At 39.3% G+C, this 16,464-nt stretch overlaps 2 protein-coding genes across 5 annotated transcripts in view; both read right to left on the bottom strand.

Moving 5' to 3' along the window:
* Nucleotides 1–175: 175 nt before the first annotated feature.
* Nucleotides 176–6,194, bottom strand: LOC134824282 (heat shock protein HSP 90-alpha-like). Its single transcript, XM_063836088.1, has 11 exons — nt 5,896–6,194; nt 4,883–5,042; nt 4,202–4,401; nt 3,705–3,932; nt 3,394–3,528; nt 3,016–3,185; nt 2,534–2,769; nt 2,205–2,301; nt 1,456–1,742; nt 910–1,270; nt 176–467 (listed from the first exon to the last, which is right to left on the bottom strand). Exons 1-11 carry the CDS (start codon nt 6,034–6,036, stop codon nt 350–352), a joined length of 2,133 nt encoding a protein of 710 aa, XP_063692158.1. The 5' UTR covers nt 6,037–6,194; the 3' UTR covers nt 176–349.
* A 1,983-nt stretch (nt 6,195–8,177) lies between these two features.
* LOC134824116 (phenylalanine-4-hydroxylase-like) overlaps nt 8,178–16,464 on the bottom strand; it is a 28,726-nt gene continuing 20,439 nt past the window's right edge. For 3 of the 4 annotated variants that reach the window (XM_063835842.1, XM_063835843.1, XM_063835846.1), the window contains 8 exons: nt 16,252–16,401; nt 15,572–15,670; nt 15,265–15,379; nt 14,618–14,835; nt 14,246–14,315; nt 9,903–10,026; nt 9,485–9,647; nt 8,690–9,307 (listed from right to left, as the gene is read on the bottom strand). In XM_063835842.1, the coding sequence (XP_063691912.1) occupies nt 9,145–9,307; nt 9,485–9,647; nt 9,903–10,026; nt 14,246–14,315; nt 14,618–14,835; nt 15,265–15,379; nt 15,572–15,670; nt 16,252–16,401 (1,102 nt within the window). In that variant the 3' untranslated portion in view covers nt 8,690–9,144. Of the gene's footprint in view, nt 9,308–9,484; nt 9,648–9,902; nt 10,027–14,245; nt 14,316–14,617; nt 14,836–15,264; nt 15,380–15,571; nt 15,671–16,251; nt 16,402–16,464 lie in introns of all 4 variants that reach the window. The other variant, XM_063835844.1, reaches the window with a different exon arrangement.

Raw genomic sequence — 16,464 nt, 5'->3', positions numbered from 1 at the left:
TGAGAATTTACGTGTAATAATTGATAATTATCTATTTTAGCCTGCTGGAAATGGCGACTTCTCAATTTTTCTTCTTTGGTAAGCCGGTCGAATTAATAGAATTCGAACTCCCAATTTTTAAAATAGGGTGAGTGCTATTCAATTTAGGATATTCGACAAGAGTGAAAGACTGTCATAAAAATGGGGTAATAAAATAAATAACATATTTAGCTAAACGCTATATCAAATAGCAGCGAACATATGATTTCGATCGGCAGAACATCAAACAAACAAATAAATTTTCTGGAAATAGAAAGAGACGTAAAAAAGGTGTCAAGAATCTTTCTGCAGTTCATTGCTTCAGGAAGAGTTAATCAACCTCCTCCATAGCAGATGCCTCAGCGTCATCTCCTTCCAGAGGTGGCAGATCTTCGATAACTTCCTCGGCGGTGCCGTCGTCTTCGATTCCGAGACCTAGCTCGATCATTCTGAAATGGAATTATTGTTAAGAATTCAACATCAGGGCGTAAGAATTCAACATCAGGGCGTTACAGCAGGGTTACAGCAGTTCACCTAAATTAGATTAAAATTATTGGATTCTTATATAGAGTAAACAGGAGGGGGGGGGGGTCGCTATAACACTTTTTTACACTATTAATTATCAATTATGCTTAACCAAATTGTCTTCTAAAAATGTTCTTTTTTCCTATTATTTTCCAATCAGTCTTCACATAGTACATTTCCAAAGGTAAAACATACCTTTGGTGGAAAAAATGTCACTTTGTTACACTTTTTAAGGCTATTTTACACACCGATTTTTATGTATGTGTAAAAAAGTGTAGCAACCCCCCCCCCCCCCCCCCCCCCTCGAGTAAACATTTAGGAGAAAATGTTTACTTCCCAACCGAATATCAAAGAATTAGCACAAACCTGTGAATTCTTGAAGAATGGGTGGCTGGATCTTCGAGACTGAATCCAGAAGCGAGGAGAGAAGTTTCGAAAAGCAACATAACCAGATCCTTCACGGATTTGTCGTTCTTGTTGGCATCAGCCTTGTTTTTCAGCTCCTTGATGATACTGTGGTCAGGGTTGAGTTCCAAGTGTTTCTTGGCAGCCATGTAACCAAGAGAAGAGTTGTCTCGGAGGGCCTGAGCCTTCATGATTCTCTCCATGTTGGCGGTCCAGCCGTATTGAGAGGTGACGATACAGCAAGGAGAGGTGACGAGACGTTGGGAAACACAGACTTTCTCAACCTTGGCGTCAAGGATGTCCTTCATGACCTTGCACAAGTCTGAGGGACGATAGAGTGTCAGACTTTGCTAGATTGTTAATTTCAATAGATCTCTTTGAAATACTGTTTCTTAAATGACCACGAAATATCGCCGATTATTTGACAAAAAAGCTTCACATTTGGATTAAAAATAGAACTGCAAGACAAGTTTCTAATTAATTAGATATAGTGGTAAGTTTACTTACTTTCGTAGGTGGCCTTGTCTTCCTCGAACTTCTTCTTGGCTTCATCATCTTCGGGCAGCTCAACTCCTTCCTTAGTTACAGAAACCAGGTTCTTGCCATCGTATTCCTTCAGTTGTTGGACACAGTATTCATCAATGGGCTCAGTCATGTACAGAACCTCATAGCCGTGTTTCTTGACCCTCTCAACGAATGAAGAGTTCTTTACCATCTCCTTGTTTTCTCCGGTGATGTAGTAGATATCCTTCTGGTTCTCCTTCATTCGGCCGACGTAATCCTTCAGGCCGGTCCTGAGAACAAAGACTGTTCATTACGTAATTCTGACAAACGCATCGAAAGAATATTCCAGATGTTAGATCGTGAGCCGCGCGCGCCGCCAAAACAAAACAGATTCTGTGCTAGCTAGAGGTTGTTTTAGAAGAAGGTGCTTCGCGCGCGCTCAAAAGTCCACTTTCCGTTAGTAAAAGTGTGACCGTGGGCCACCGGAAATTCAACAGTGCAGTAAATTAGAGACCACGTTTCCGGGCCATGGCCCCATGCTTGTTTAGAATGTTCTACAAGTGCAGTATTAATTATGTGGTAAGATGCATCTTATGGTGACGATAATATTTCAAAGCAAGTAGGTTTGTGCCAAGCCTTTAGAACGATAAACCATCAAAACAGATGTTTCCCTAAATATTCCGCTAGAAAATAAATAAATTCCACAAACCAGACATAAATAACATAAGGAACTTCTGGAAAGTTCTACTTACATCTCATCTCCACTGTGGGAAGAGTAGTAAAGAAGCATGTCAGCGATCTTCTTACGGTTGGTGGAATCCTCGTGGATACCCAGTTTCAGGTTCTTACCTGGAAATCGGACGTTGTTAGACTAATTAGCCGATAATAAGACGTAGTTTTAGGATAATTAGCAGCTGGTAATTGTAGGATTGTTAATTACCACCAGCATTATTAGCTGTGTTTAGTGCCAGTGGCTAAATCACAGTATCAGAGCGACGTTAATATTCAGATTTTACATTTGAGGAATATCTGTCAAATAACCCCATCAGATAATTCTGCAACCAAAGAGTGGAGCACTCACCAAACTGCTCGTAGAATTTCTTGTAGTTGTCCTTATCCTCGAAGATTTCCTGGAGTAATTCAAGACATTTCTTAACCAAGTTCTTCCTGATGACCTTGAGGATCTTGCTCTGCTGGAGCATTTCTCTGGAGATGTTTAGAGGGAGATCCTCTGAGTCTACAACTCCCTTGATGAAGTTCAGGTACTCAGGCATGAGCTCCTCGCAGTTCTCCATGATAAAAACTCGACGGACGTACCTGGGGAAAAGGAGTGTTATTTGGTGATCATGTTTTAGGTTATACTAATTAAGTAATTACTAAGTAAGTAATTAATTAGTCATCGTTTAAATGGCAGAGTGAATTATTAAACATTCAACATTTAATGAAAGTCAAATGATGAGGTACTCTTTTAACATAAACCGTGATCTTAATTAAAAGTCAATTAGAAGTCAATAAGTTAATTTTAAAATTAGCAAGTCTCGTTTAGTTTTTCAGACAACTCACAATTTGATGTTGTTCTTCATTTTCCTGTTCTCGAACATATCGAATGGGGCACGTTTAGGAGCGAAGATTAGAGCTCTGAACTCCAACTGTCCCTCAACGGAGAAATGTTTTACAGCGAGATGGTTCTCCCAGTCGTTAGTGAGAGATTTGTAGAATGAACCGTACTCTTCCTGAAGGTTAATTTATTAATTAATTAATTTTAAGGTTAATTATTAAATTAATAGGCTTCAATACCCGTGGGAATTAATTTTGCTAAATTTTAGGGTACAAGGTTTGTTTGTGACAGTGGCCTTTTTAATTTAAATACTCACTGCAGCACGCTATACTAGTTGGCTTATCAGTAATTATGGATTAATTAAATACTAATTAAGTAATTACCTCAGTAATATCATCAGGGTTTCTGGTCCAGATAGGCTTGGTCTTGTTGAGCTCTTCCAACTCGTTGTACTTCTCCTTGATCTTCTTCTTGGGCTTCTCCTTCTCCTTCTCTTTTTCCTCATCCAAATCCTCGATCTGATGGAGAAATTAATTAATCGTTTAGTAATGTTTTTTTTGTTACAGGTGCAATTTAAGGTTAATATGTAACAAAATCAATTGGATTGTTGTTCAGGATGGTTGATCTTTTTGAATGTATACATTTTGCAGACACAAAATGTACACGCGTGTAACACTCCACATATTTAACATACCTTGGGAGTATCCTCATCCTCTTCCTCCTTCTCCTCAGGCTCAGCTTCATCATCGCTAACCTCTGTCTCTCTCTCCTTCTCCACCTGCAGTTTAATGGGGTACCCAATGAACTGAGAGTGCTTCTTGATGATGTCCTTAAGTTTCTTCTCCTCGAGATATTCAGTCATGTCCTCTCTGAGGTAGAGGATGATCTTAGTTCCTCGGGGTACTTCCTCAGCATCCTCATCCTGTAGATTAGATTGAGTTAATTTATTGTTCAAACTAAGCGATAGCAATTCTGTTTTAGTGCGTAGAGTAGGGGTTTAAACTTAGAAAACTCTGTAGGGATTGCTACAATGTTACTATTACTACTCGGATGTTACTGTGTCTAGGATTGAAACAAGTTCTTCATGTTATGGAGCTAGGGTGTGGACTGGCTAAATCTCGCATTACAAATTTACTCAATTGTGTTTGTGAAATAGTTTAAAACTACGATTTGTCAAGGAAGGATATGTACCTGGTGGATGGTGAAAGAGCCTCCAGCACTAGAGATCCAGATGTACTGTTCGTCATCGTTATTCTTAGAGTGGACCTCAACTCTGTCAGCTACCAGGTAGGCAGAGTAGAAACCCACACCGAACTGTCCGATCATGCTTATGTCCGCTCCGGCAGTCAGAGCCTCCATGAAGGACTTAGTGCCAGATTTTGCGATTGTACCTGGAGTGGGACAGTTGTTATTGAAAGTTTAAAATAGGACGCTCTTAGATTATGTGATCTCAGATTTATCTTTCAAATAAGGAATCCGCAAAATGTCTGTACTGTGTAGTGCGTGGATTAAGTGTAGAATAAGTGCGGGGGCGAGGTGACCTCAATTGTGTTTCTGTTGATAATCTAGAAAATTATTTGATGATTTCATGTCAAAGAGAGGCTAAGCTGTTAATGTAAAGATGTAAGAGCGCTGCGATCACGATATAGCTATGTTGTGTTTAAAATGTCCTTGTCATCAGTGCATTATGTAATAATAGTGTGATCAGTGATGATCAATGTGAAACTAGACTTGGAACATCTACTTTACAATATAAACGGCGAAATATCGCATTATGAGTCACTAGAATAAGATAAACATTTACACAGGAAAGCAAAATAGAAACCTAATAATAATAAGTTCATACTTCTGAAAAAGTAAAGCGAGACTAACCAAGATTGTTGATGAGATCTGCTTTGGTCATGCCAACACCAGTATCGAAGATAGTCAGGGTTCCCTCATCTTTGTTGGGGACGATCCTGATTTCAAGATCTTTCTCTGCCTCGAGGACACTGGGGTCTGTAAGGGACTGGTATCTGACCTTGTCCAACGCCTGGTAGGAAACTTAAGTTAGAAATGTTTTGAAATATGAGGAAATCTTAAATTATAAATGTTTTGAAATATGAGGAAAACTTAAATTAGAAATTTAAGATATGAGGAAAACCTAAATTAGAAATGTTTCAAGATATGAGGAAAACTTTAGTGTGTTTGATATCGTTGGAATAGCTAGAATGAGCCAGGACACTATAAACCCTCGATAGAGCTCGCTAATATTTTGCCGCAGAATTTAGGACGGGACATTTAATTGAGTAAATAGCCTTTCTAGACAGTCATAGACACCAAATAGCTCACCAAAACTTGTGGTTTTTAACCTTAATGTATGTGTGAGAGAAATGTGCGAACAAGCCATTATAGGATGCAACTGACATTCAATTCTCAATCGTGAGAAGGAAATAAGAAACTGAAGACAGAGTGTGAGATTTTGGGTGGGGGAAATTTCAAGACAGTGAGATTTTAACCTGTGGTGGCCACGGAAATGGCTTGGAGACCTAACAAGGTCATAGCAGTCAGCAGGCTAGAAGGAATAATGTCGTCGTCGTAAATACTGGCTCTTAGTAAAATTAAGAAGTTTTCATAGATTAATTTAGTACACTGAGCAGTGAGCATAAGGTATAGCGTTAGAACATATATAATTGCTAAGAAAATGTAATAGTTTAGAGTTTTAAAAATGGTTCTGATGAATTGTATTGCTGATAGAGCATGGAGCACCCCATGATTTATATATCGCTGTGGCGATCAGAGAGAGAATCAGTGTTCAAGAAGATGTCGGTTTAAGGGGGTGATTTCCTTAATGTTTGGTGACTATATTCTTATTGATTCAAGTCTAACTTATAACTCTAACTTACATCGGAAGAGTTGGAGATCAACTCTCTGACGAAGATTTCTTTGTTGGAGTAGAATGTGTTGATGATCAAGCTCATCAACTGAGCAATTTCAGCCTGGAAGGCGAAGGTCTCAGCATGCTCGGGGGCAGTGCCAGTAGCCATAACAGAAAATGTGTATCAATACAGCAAAGCTAAACGATTACCTAAAAACTGAGGAGCACGTTGCCGCGTTTCGTTGATAGAGCGCTGTTTTCGATGCTGATTGGCTGTCCAAGCCGTGACGTATACCGAATATTCTAGAAATTTGCTCTTTATCCAGTGCTGAAAATATTTTATGCGATTCTAGATTTGTGCGCTTGTTTAATTTTACGCGCGGCGTTCATACAGTTCTATATATTATCTATAGCTATTTTCATGTGTCATGATTACTATATTTATATACGCGCTATTGGCTATTGGCTATAAAATGTTAATACAAGTCTACTTACTTCAACCATCAAATACAAACTATTGTAAATACATTTGCGAATAAATTTGCGAATTTGGAATAAATTTGCGAATAAATTTACACTAAAACATAAAAACTTAATTGTTTAAAATAAATAAAATAAATAATAAAATGACTCGTTCTTCAGTATTTATTCAAATAAATAATAACAAAAAGGCTAAATTGTGTACCTTGTACATACAATTAAATAAGTCAGTTTATTGCCACAGTTAAATTTACCCAGTTAATTACTTTATTATGCTACTATGTTACTTTTTTGCCTATATGCCATTACCTGGGGACCTCAGGCTATTATGTTTACAAACATCCGCCGAATAGAGATTCGGCGGAATGACAGGCTGAGCGCGGCCCAGTAAATATGCCAATACTAGCCATACTTTTCATAAAAGTGTTTTTAAATTTTATTTATGTTATAATTACAAATTACAAATTACATATGTCACGCATCATGGAGTGATTCGGAATTTAATTAGCATTTACAGTTAAATAAATACATCGACACGACTAAAATTAATTTAATACTTTTACATTTTAGCAATTACAAATTATGATGACTCGGCTCTGAGCTCAGGACTTCAACCATTAACTTGGTAACATCAAACATACCATACATGACAATTACCGAATTAAATAAATATTGAACGGGTGTTGCTCGTAAAACTAAAATATTAAATATTTGTCTCAAATATTCAAGACTGTCGACGAGTTTGGAGTTCACCTCGGCGCGCATTTTGCATTTGCGTAGGCAGTAGGTTATAAACCTCAAACCTACAGATAAGACAAATATTTATGATCAGTAATTGGTAATCAGTATCATATTTGATATTTGTAAAAACATTTAAAGTTTTTACTCATTTTGTATAGTTTTGTATCACGTCATGACCCCCAATCCCCATTGTTGATTGTCGTTTCACTAAGTATGAAGTAGCGTTTCTACGATATAGTAATATATACAGGGGGCCGCGCACTGCACTCGTGAGCGGTAGGTCATACAAAGTATGACATATGACAACGTGTCAGTACGCAGTACGCGTAGACCATATCATGGCTATGCGACCGGCAGGTCTACAAGCGGGCGCTTGTACAACGTGTTACAAGCGCCCGCTGCCCCAGTGGCAGTACACAGTAGGGTTTGGGTAATTTACTCTATCCAGAGCCCTTGCGCTAATTGCAGTAGCGCGCGCCCGCAGTGGCGCGAAAGCACATGGTTAGGTGAAGGTTTGGGTTACAATTTGAAATGAGAGGTACTAGGTCAAGAGCTGTTCTGGGGCAAGATATTGTGGTTCAAGAATATTGGTCTTCTTTGGTTGCTTTCTTCACAAAAGGTAAGTGCTACGAAGTAGCGCGCGCCGGGATAGTCCATTAACAATGGACAATTACAATTACAGAATAGCAATTTTGGTTTTGTTTTATGCTTTAGGGGCTTGATTAAGATGTTTCCAATGCACTGATGTCTGTATTACTTATCAGTTAATCGATCGTATCACTTGACGGATGTTACTCGTCTAAATTTCTGCAAAGTAGCGCGCGCTGCTTTCTTCTTGAAATGCCTGGCCCGAGGCAAGTGCTACGAAGTAGCGCGCTGGGCTAGTCCCTGTCCATTAACAATGGACAATCGTATCACCCATTAAGATTTTGACGCTAATTGGAAAATATGTTGCTTCACTGTTCACAGTTCACTGAATAATATTCATGTAAATTGCATGCATTTTTTTCTCACGACAAAAACTAGTCATCTTCGTCAAAATTTAAGTTTCTTCATGATAAATGGCGACTTTAAAAAATCAAACCAGAATTGAAGCCGAAAATAAATTGTCACTGTATCCACACTAAAATATTTAATAATTGATAACTTATTAATTCTGAAAATAAGCTGATTTAAATCACGTGGTTTTACTTTTACTTTTCATCGTATAAAATTAACAACTAGATTCTAGATTCTAGTTCAACCTATTCAATAACTGTTCCTATGATTTTACTTAATATTTAAACCTAACTGTTATACTTATATGCAATATGAAGTAACAAACCTAATTTTAATTAATTATGGTTATTATGTAACTAACAGATCATTAACAATTAAGTTCCAATTAAACTTATAACTAGTAAGACTAATTTACTTTATATAATATATATCTCTTCAATAATGCGAACGTTCACTTAAGATAGCGTCCATGGAAATACAGCTGCATATAATATAAACCTGCAAGCTAAAAATAATGCTAAGGTATAGATAATACTAACAGGTCTGTAGATAGGGGTGGAATGGACCTGAAATTGGCCCCCAAACAAAATGAATTGTTCATCTCACCCTCTAATAGTGCACTGACCTGTTATTAAGAATACATCTAGCTCAGAATGATTGAAATGTATCTGGGAACACTTGAATATGTATACCTATAATTATAACATAGTATATAATTATTAAGTGGTAATAATTAAATAGTATACTACTTATACCGTTGTACTACTTATACTGTTATAGCAGCTGAGGTTAAATAAATAGTAAAAGCTTTTTACCGATCAAAAAGTGTTTTTAAATTCTCGCCCGGACGTCAGCAGCAGGTTCCAAACGAACAGCTGATATAAAATAAAACTGTCACAGTTCACTGGTGGTGTATATGACTGTTCAGTTCACATCAAAACGTGTTTATGCCGTCTCCGTAACACTATCGTGACGTCATGGCAACACTAAACAGTCACGTGACGTCACCATGACGACTCGAAACAGTCACGCGTGATGTAACAATCCACCTAAACGTCTAATCCTCCAGTTTTCTAACAGCGTCTTCCAATGTCTTCATTTCGTTAGCCAGATCTCTTATCATTTTCACGCAGTTTGCTCGTTTGTTGATGAGTTGAACGGATTGCGTGTAAGGGTTGTAGTGCACCGTGAAGGGTCGTGGGATCTGTGAAGAGAACTCCCTGGGAATTACCGGATAATTAGCGCTGATTAGTGCTGATTATAACTAATCGGGCGATTGGATTTTATTAAATAAAACTGACAAGGAATAATTTTATAGATGGGTATAGTTATTTTAAATTGTTATCTGCCTAATAATCTTACAGAAACTAACACAAAAACTGGCACTCTCAACATACCTGACTTTGCGTTTAGCTTCAGCGAAGGAAGGGGCTACGAAGTAAACAGGTTGGATAGTAGTGATGGGATACTTGGTGGTGCAAATGTTCTCAGGTTCGAACGGCAATTTCTGGGACGAGTCGGAAATACAATTCTCCAGCTCCTCGATTGAGGAGATGCAGCCTGTAAATTAATTTAATTGATTAATCATTTGGATACGTTTACTTAAGAAATATAACTAGATAATTAATATTAGAAGTAGAACCAATGAATCTTTCAAAAAATATAAGCTCATCAAGCAGCATTAATTGCTTATAATTAGTATTGCTATTAGGATTTACATAACTAACAAAAAACAGCGCTCCAATCAACTACTTAAAGTTAAATAGATAATCAGTGAATTAACTAATGAACTAATTGCTAATCTCATAATTTTACCTGCTCCATACGCCTTGAGAGCTCCCTCCTCCTTGCAGACCCCGAACTCTATAGTGAACCAGTAGAGGGTCGCTAGTTTCTCAATCCACTCATCCGGGGCGCCTAGCGAGGCAAGTCCTATTTCCTGTTGGGTTTGGCTCCGTTATTTACTGTAACACTAACTGTAACACTAATGTCACGTCACTGTAACAACAACGTGACGTCACTGAACATTAACGTGACATCACTGTAACATCAACATGACGTTATTGTAACATTATCGTGACGTCACATGACTATTTCGTGACGCTATGAGACTCGAAACAGTTGCGCGACGTCCGCGAGCAGTCGCGCGACGTTCGCGAGCATATGGTCATACCTATTTCATGGTGAGTTTGGGTCTGTTATTTACGATTGGCCGACATCTGTCCGACAGCGACATCTGTCCGACTCAGAAAATAGGTTATTTGGACAATAGTTTATGTCGGATCCTACCGTACGATTTTCTTGAAACTTTCCATAAAGTATAGTGGTTATAGGACGAATAATCTGTGTAAGTTTGAGCGAGTTTCTATGTGCCAAATTTAAGATATTACCTTAAACACAAAAAATATATCCAATGCGGTGGTTTTCAGAGGTTCCAAAGCATATATCTGGAGATCCAACGATACGATTTTCTTGAAACTTTCTAGATAGTAAGATAGCTTTAAGACAAATAATTTGTGCAAGTTTGGATAAATTTCTATGTGCCAAATTTGAGATATCACTTCAAACACACGAAAATAGTGCTGTCGGACAGATGTCGCTGTCGGACAGATGTCGTGTTACCGTTATTAACGTCACCATAACATTTATGTGACGTCATTGTAACACTAACGTGACGTCAGTGTAACACTAACGTGACGTCATTGTAACACTAACGTGACGTCATTGTAACACTAACGTGACGTCATTGTAACATTAACGTGACGTCATTGTAACACTAACGTGACGTCAATGTAACACTAACGTGACGGTACGTCGGTACACTGTACAGTGTACTGACTACTGTAACACTACGTACCAGGCTCTTTAGCCGATGCACGCAGGGTGTCTAGGCGGTATTTATTGTCTCAATATTTATATACATGATTTCACATATTATGGTATTATTATATGAGTGAACTAGACATTCAAAGACTGAGGAATCAGGAGGACGCTGTAACCCAGGAATCAACTACTTAGCTATCATCGCTCATGTAAGAAGTGTTTCTTACCATTCTCAATTAAAAGCCACGCTTATTAGTTACCATGACAACCGAGAACGGCAGCTTAGCACTGTGGATTAAACACTTTTGGTAATCCGATATCAGGAGCGGTACTCCAAGAATTGCAAAGAATTACGAACAGAGTCAAGAGAGTCACGCTATTATATAAACAAGCGATTTTCGAGTGCAGGCCACTCCAACGACTAGGAGGAGACCTTTTCAAGTAGGTACAAGTAAGTAAGATTTCGAGTTTAAGAGGTGTTAAATCTTGTTTGGGACAGCTAGACGAATAATTCAACTTCCTCATATTGTTTAAGGCTTGCTCATTGCTGATTCTCCCTTCGGAGAGATACATAGTCTTAATCGGACGGCCTCTCCGCTCTCGTGCTAAGTCAGGTCGTAGGGCCTTGTTATCCTAAGTAGAGGAAGTTTTGTTCTTAAGCATTGTCATTGTCAATACTTTTCTATCTTTCACCATCCATCTACGAGTTTCATTTGTCATCCCTTTCGATACGCTCAACAATTGTCGTTAACCTTCCCTCATAGTATTCCGATCAGGAATATACACCCTCCACTGAATATAGAGGATGGCCCGTTCACCATTGAGGAACTACGTCTTGCCAAAAAGCAGATAGTAGAAGGCAAAGCTTATGGTGATGATGGTATCTCACCTGAAGTGATGAAGAGGGTGGACATCGATGACGTCATCCTGAAGTTCTGCAACGATGCATTATGTGATGGTCTCATGCCCGATCAATGGAAGCTCAGTAATATTGTTCCTGTGCCAAAGAAAGGGGACCTCACTAAGACCGACAACTACAGAGGAATATCTCTGACATCGATAGTCAGTAAAACTCTGAACAAAATGTTGCTGAACAGGATGAAGCCAAGTCTTGAGGAAGTTTTAAGGGACAACCAGAATGGCTTTAGACCTGGGCGCTCTACAACATCGCACATCCTTGCTCTACGAAGAATTATGGAGGGTGCTAGAGCCAAAAATCTTAAGGCCACCATGGTTTTCATAGATTTCAAAAAGGCGTTCGATAGTGTGCATAGGGGTTTGCTTATGAAGATATTGAAAGCATATGGCATACCAGAAGCCATAGTGCGGCTCATTGAGGGTATCTATACGAGCACAAAGGCTAAAGTAGTTACAGCCGATGGTATAACAGAAATTTTTGATATCCTGGCTGGAGTACTGCAAGGAGACACTCTTGCCCCGTACTTGTTCATTATCGTGATTGACTATATCATGACAGTGTCTATAGACGATGATGACTCGGACTCTGGGTTCACTCTCAGGCCTGCACGGAGTAGAAGGATTGGTGCCGAGAAGATCGAGTTTGCAGATGATGTTGCCCTTATCACTGATACCATTGAAGGGGCAAAACTACTCCTGGACAGGCTTGAGAAAGCAGCACTGAGTGTTGGGCTAGCCATGAACGGCACTAAAACTAAGTTCATGACTAGTCTTAATAGCTGTTCTGGAAACCAGCTGGAAAAGGTGACAGACTTTGTTTACCTTGGAGCTTGGATAGCAACAACAGAGAGGGACCTGCGGGTCAGAAAAGCTAAGGCTTGGGCAACCTGCCACAAGCTAAAGAAGATGTGGAAGTCTGACCTTAGAAGAGGACTGAAGATCCGTCTATTTGTTGCTACTGTGGAGTCAATACTTCTTTATGGTTCTGAAACGTGGACGTTGACAGAGCAATTGAAGAAACGCATTGATGGCTGCTACACTAGAATGCTAAGGATGGCACTTAATGTGGATTGGAAGCAGCGAAAAACCAACAAAGAAGTCTATGGCAACCTACCAAGAGCAACCATGAAGATCTAAGAGCGCAGGATGCGACTAGCAGGCCATATCCACCGGCACCCAGAACTAGTCGCAAACCGCTTGCTACTCTGGGAACCAACTCATGGGGTGCGGAGTAGGGGGAGACCAGCCATGACCTATGTTGATAGCCTACGAGCTGACACGGGTCTCAACGACACTGGAGAAATGGGCGGACTTATGGCGGATAGAGTTTTATGGAGACAGCGCATCAATACTCGGACGCTGAAGCCGCCTTAAGTCAAGTAAGTCAAGTTCCCTCACTTTCTTTCGATTACAGTCTTCTGCCTGGAAGCCGTAGTTTACTGAACTGGGGATTAACCTCAGATGGGACTTCCTAGGCCACTAGTATATCAAACGTTAGAAGAATTGCTCAGCTGTTTTGATAGTATAAATGTATTATAAACGAGGAAATACTAACGTTACACTCAACAATCGGTTTGGTATCGACATTATATACTTTGTTTTTCCGACTTTAAAGCAGAATTAAATTAAGAAACCAGGGAATTAATTTTACTTTCCTAAACTTAAATTGTTGATTTTATTTCTGTATCACTTTTTTTTCAAACATTCCAGTACATTGTGCAGAAAGTTGGAGATTTAAATTTTGGAAGCATATCATGTAGGGATCGAGATATCGATCGTAAATACTATCGATCGTAAATACTAAAAATACTCTAGCACAATTGTAACAGCTGCAGTTTTACAGAACTCTATATGCTTAATGACAAATGAACACACTTGCAGGTACCACCCGTATTCACACTCAGAATTGAGTTTAGTCATTTTCCAATACGAGATTGGGGACCGGTTCTATAAACGAACAAACATAATATGATCAAGTGAACTAAATAGGCGACAATAAAATAGGCGGCCGGATCGACATTGGACGCGATTAACAATTTGCGCGCGTTTTCATAATGTTATGGAAAGCGGTTTCCAAATAACTTTAACCATTATAACTTTGTACGGTGATCGCGCGTTACGTTGAATTCCCAGAATTTTCTGTTTAACTTGCTTGACTCGCCAAATTCAACATTGTGGCTTGGCCAAATGCCAATTCGCACAAAATAACCAACATATTTATGCAAGACTCTCGAGTTAGAGAATTTTTCGATTTTAATCTCCAAGAAAAATAAACAAACGATGTTAAACGACGAGTGCAGGATTAAATAAAATGTGTACAACAAATTTTATATAATTTACTTTAAGGAAGCGAACACAATCCCATATATTCTAGCTTGACGAACAGAACTAATGTCTAATAAATGTGTGAAATGTACCTGGGAGAATGCAGCAAACTCAGGATCACAAAAAAGGGGCACGTGTCCGATTAGCTCGTGGCATACATCCCTGAAATGTTGGAATGTTGAAGTTTCAGTATATTTCTCACTATGCTGTAAGCGCTGAGCGCACACTAAATTTAGTCGGAACGCTGGAAAGTTAAGACGCAAGTAATGTAAATGTAAAAGACAAGACACGAGAATATAGCTGTGTCGATGGTCCTTCGTTTTCACAAGTTCTCAAATTAAAGTATTGTGAGCATTTATTACCAACTAACAGAGTACAGACGAATAATTAACAATTAATTAAGAACTAATTAACAACTGCTAGGCAGCTAATTGATAACCTATTGTCAAGTAAACTACACTCACGGTTCTGGCGTATAGAAAGGATTAGCACCATGTCTGATATACTGGGTACTATGGAAGACCCTGAAAGCCAGGCCAGCTAAAAAGTCACGTGACGATAGCAAACCCGCTACAGGACGAAGAGTGAAGCCGGTACAGTCCTTGGTGAACTGGGAGACTTGTTGAAGTTGGGGGATGGTGTCTTTGTTGTAGTTACAGTTCTGTACCAGCAGCGGCCACACCTGTACATCAGTTTGGTATTTGAGACAAGGGAAATACCACATACAGACGCTAGTCTAGTTTAATCGGTTTAACACTGTCACGTGTCTAGTTTGTCAATGATTTATGTACCAAAAATAGTATGAAACGTTTAGAGTTATTTAACGAATCGCCGCAGGATTTCAAAATTCAAGGTCATAATATCCAAAATTTTGGAAGATAATTTGATCTAGAAAATATAATGTTAATGGATCTGGATACTTGTGAGGTAGGGAGCGAACCACATTTTATATTTGTTTTAACACGTAATAGTTTTCCAAGCTTCAATTGGTTAACTGAATTGATTAATCCTTATCACGTGTCCAAAGAACTTTACTCAGGGATAAACCTTCTTGAACCTTCCTGAACCTTCCTGAACCTTCTTGAACCTTCCTGAACCTTCTTGAACGAACCTTCCTAAACTCTTTGCATGCGTGAGTTTCAAACAAAGTAGAAAGTTTTGTAAAAACAGTCCGCCAAGTTGCCAGCTCCGCTTCGTTATACTCAACGTGAGGGATTGGTTCTCCGCTGGGTAGTGGGGAGGCGGTTAGATCAAGTACAATTATTATCTTTTAAGTTGTAAAGTGGTATCAGCAGATATAAAGATAAATCAAAGATAAATTAAAGGTAAATTAAAGGTAAATTAAAGGTAAATTAGAGATAAATTAAAGATAAATTAAATTAGATTAAGGGCCTAACAACTTTAAGACTAAAACTAACTGTTTATAGTTGAAGGCGATGTCAGCGAACATCTTCCTCCTCTTTCTGTAGATCTCGTCAGTGAACCCTGGATGGTCAGAATCCAGCTCTGATCCGTAACTGATATGACAAAATATGTAACTGATATGTCAAAATGGTTTGGAGTGATGCTCTTTGTTAGACTTAGAGGGTCGAAATGATAAATCATAATGACTACTTAATCTCTTAAAGTTAAAACCTTTCTTAGTTGAAGACCCCCCCATTCAGCCATTCTGAGAAGCAAATCTGTCCATTGAATTGGAGAACCCCCCGCCCAAGCCGGCAGCCCCCCCGCCAAATCACCTCGGCCCCCATTTTACCTAAGAATCTGAGAAGCAAATCTGTCCATTGCATTGGAGAACCCCCGCCCCCCCCCGCCCTAATCACCTCGGCTCCCATTTTACCTGAAAATTAGAGAAGCGAATCTGTCCATTGCATTGGAGAACCCCCGCCCCCGCCCCCCCCCTAATCACCTCGGCCCCCATTTTACCTGAGAATCTGAGAAACGAATCTGTCCATTTCATTGGTGAACCCCCGCCCCCCCCGCTCCCCCTAATCACCTCGGCCCCCATTTTACCTGAGAATTTGAGAAGCGGATCTGTCCATTGCATTGGAGAACCCCCGCCCCCGTCCCCCCCTAATCACCTCGGCCCCCATTTTACCTGAGAATCTGAGAAGCGAATCTGTCCAGTTCAGCTATCTTAATGGGGAACCAGGGCACTTCTTCTGAGTCCTGCGTGTCAATATCTCGCCGGGAGAGAACCTTTACACAGTCGTTACCTGACATTTCTTTTAACTCTCCGATAGCTTTCCTGGGGGAACAAGATTATTGACTGAGGGAAAAGATTAAACTTACTTTCCTGGGAACAAGATTA

Source organism: Bolinopsis microptera, chromosome 12 (genome assembly GCF_026151205.1).
Source record: "Bolinopsis microptera isolate Bmic1 chromosome 12, MBARI_Bmic_1.0, whole genome shotgun sequence".
NCBI classification, from domain to species: domain Eukaryota; kingdom Metazoa; phylum Ctenophora; class Tentaculata; order Lobata; family Bolinopsidae; genus Bolinopsis; species Bolinopsis microptera.
This window is presented reverse-complemented; position numbering and strand designations above follow the sequence as displayed.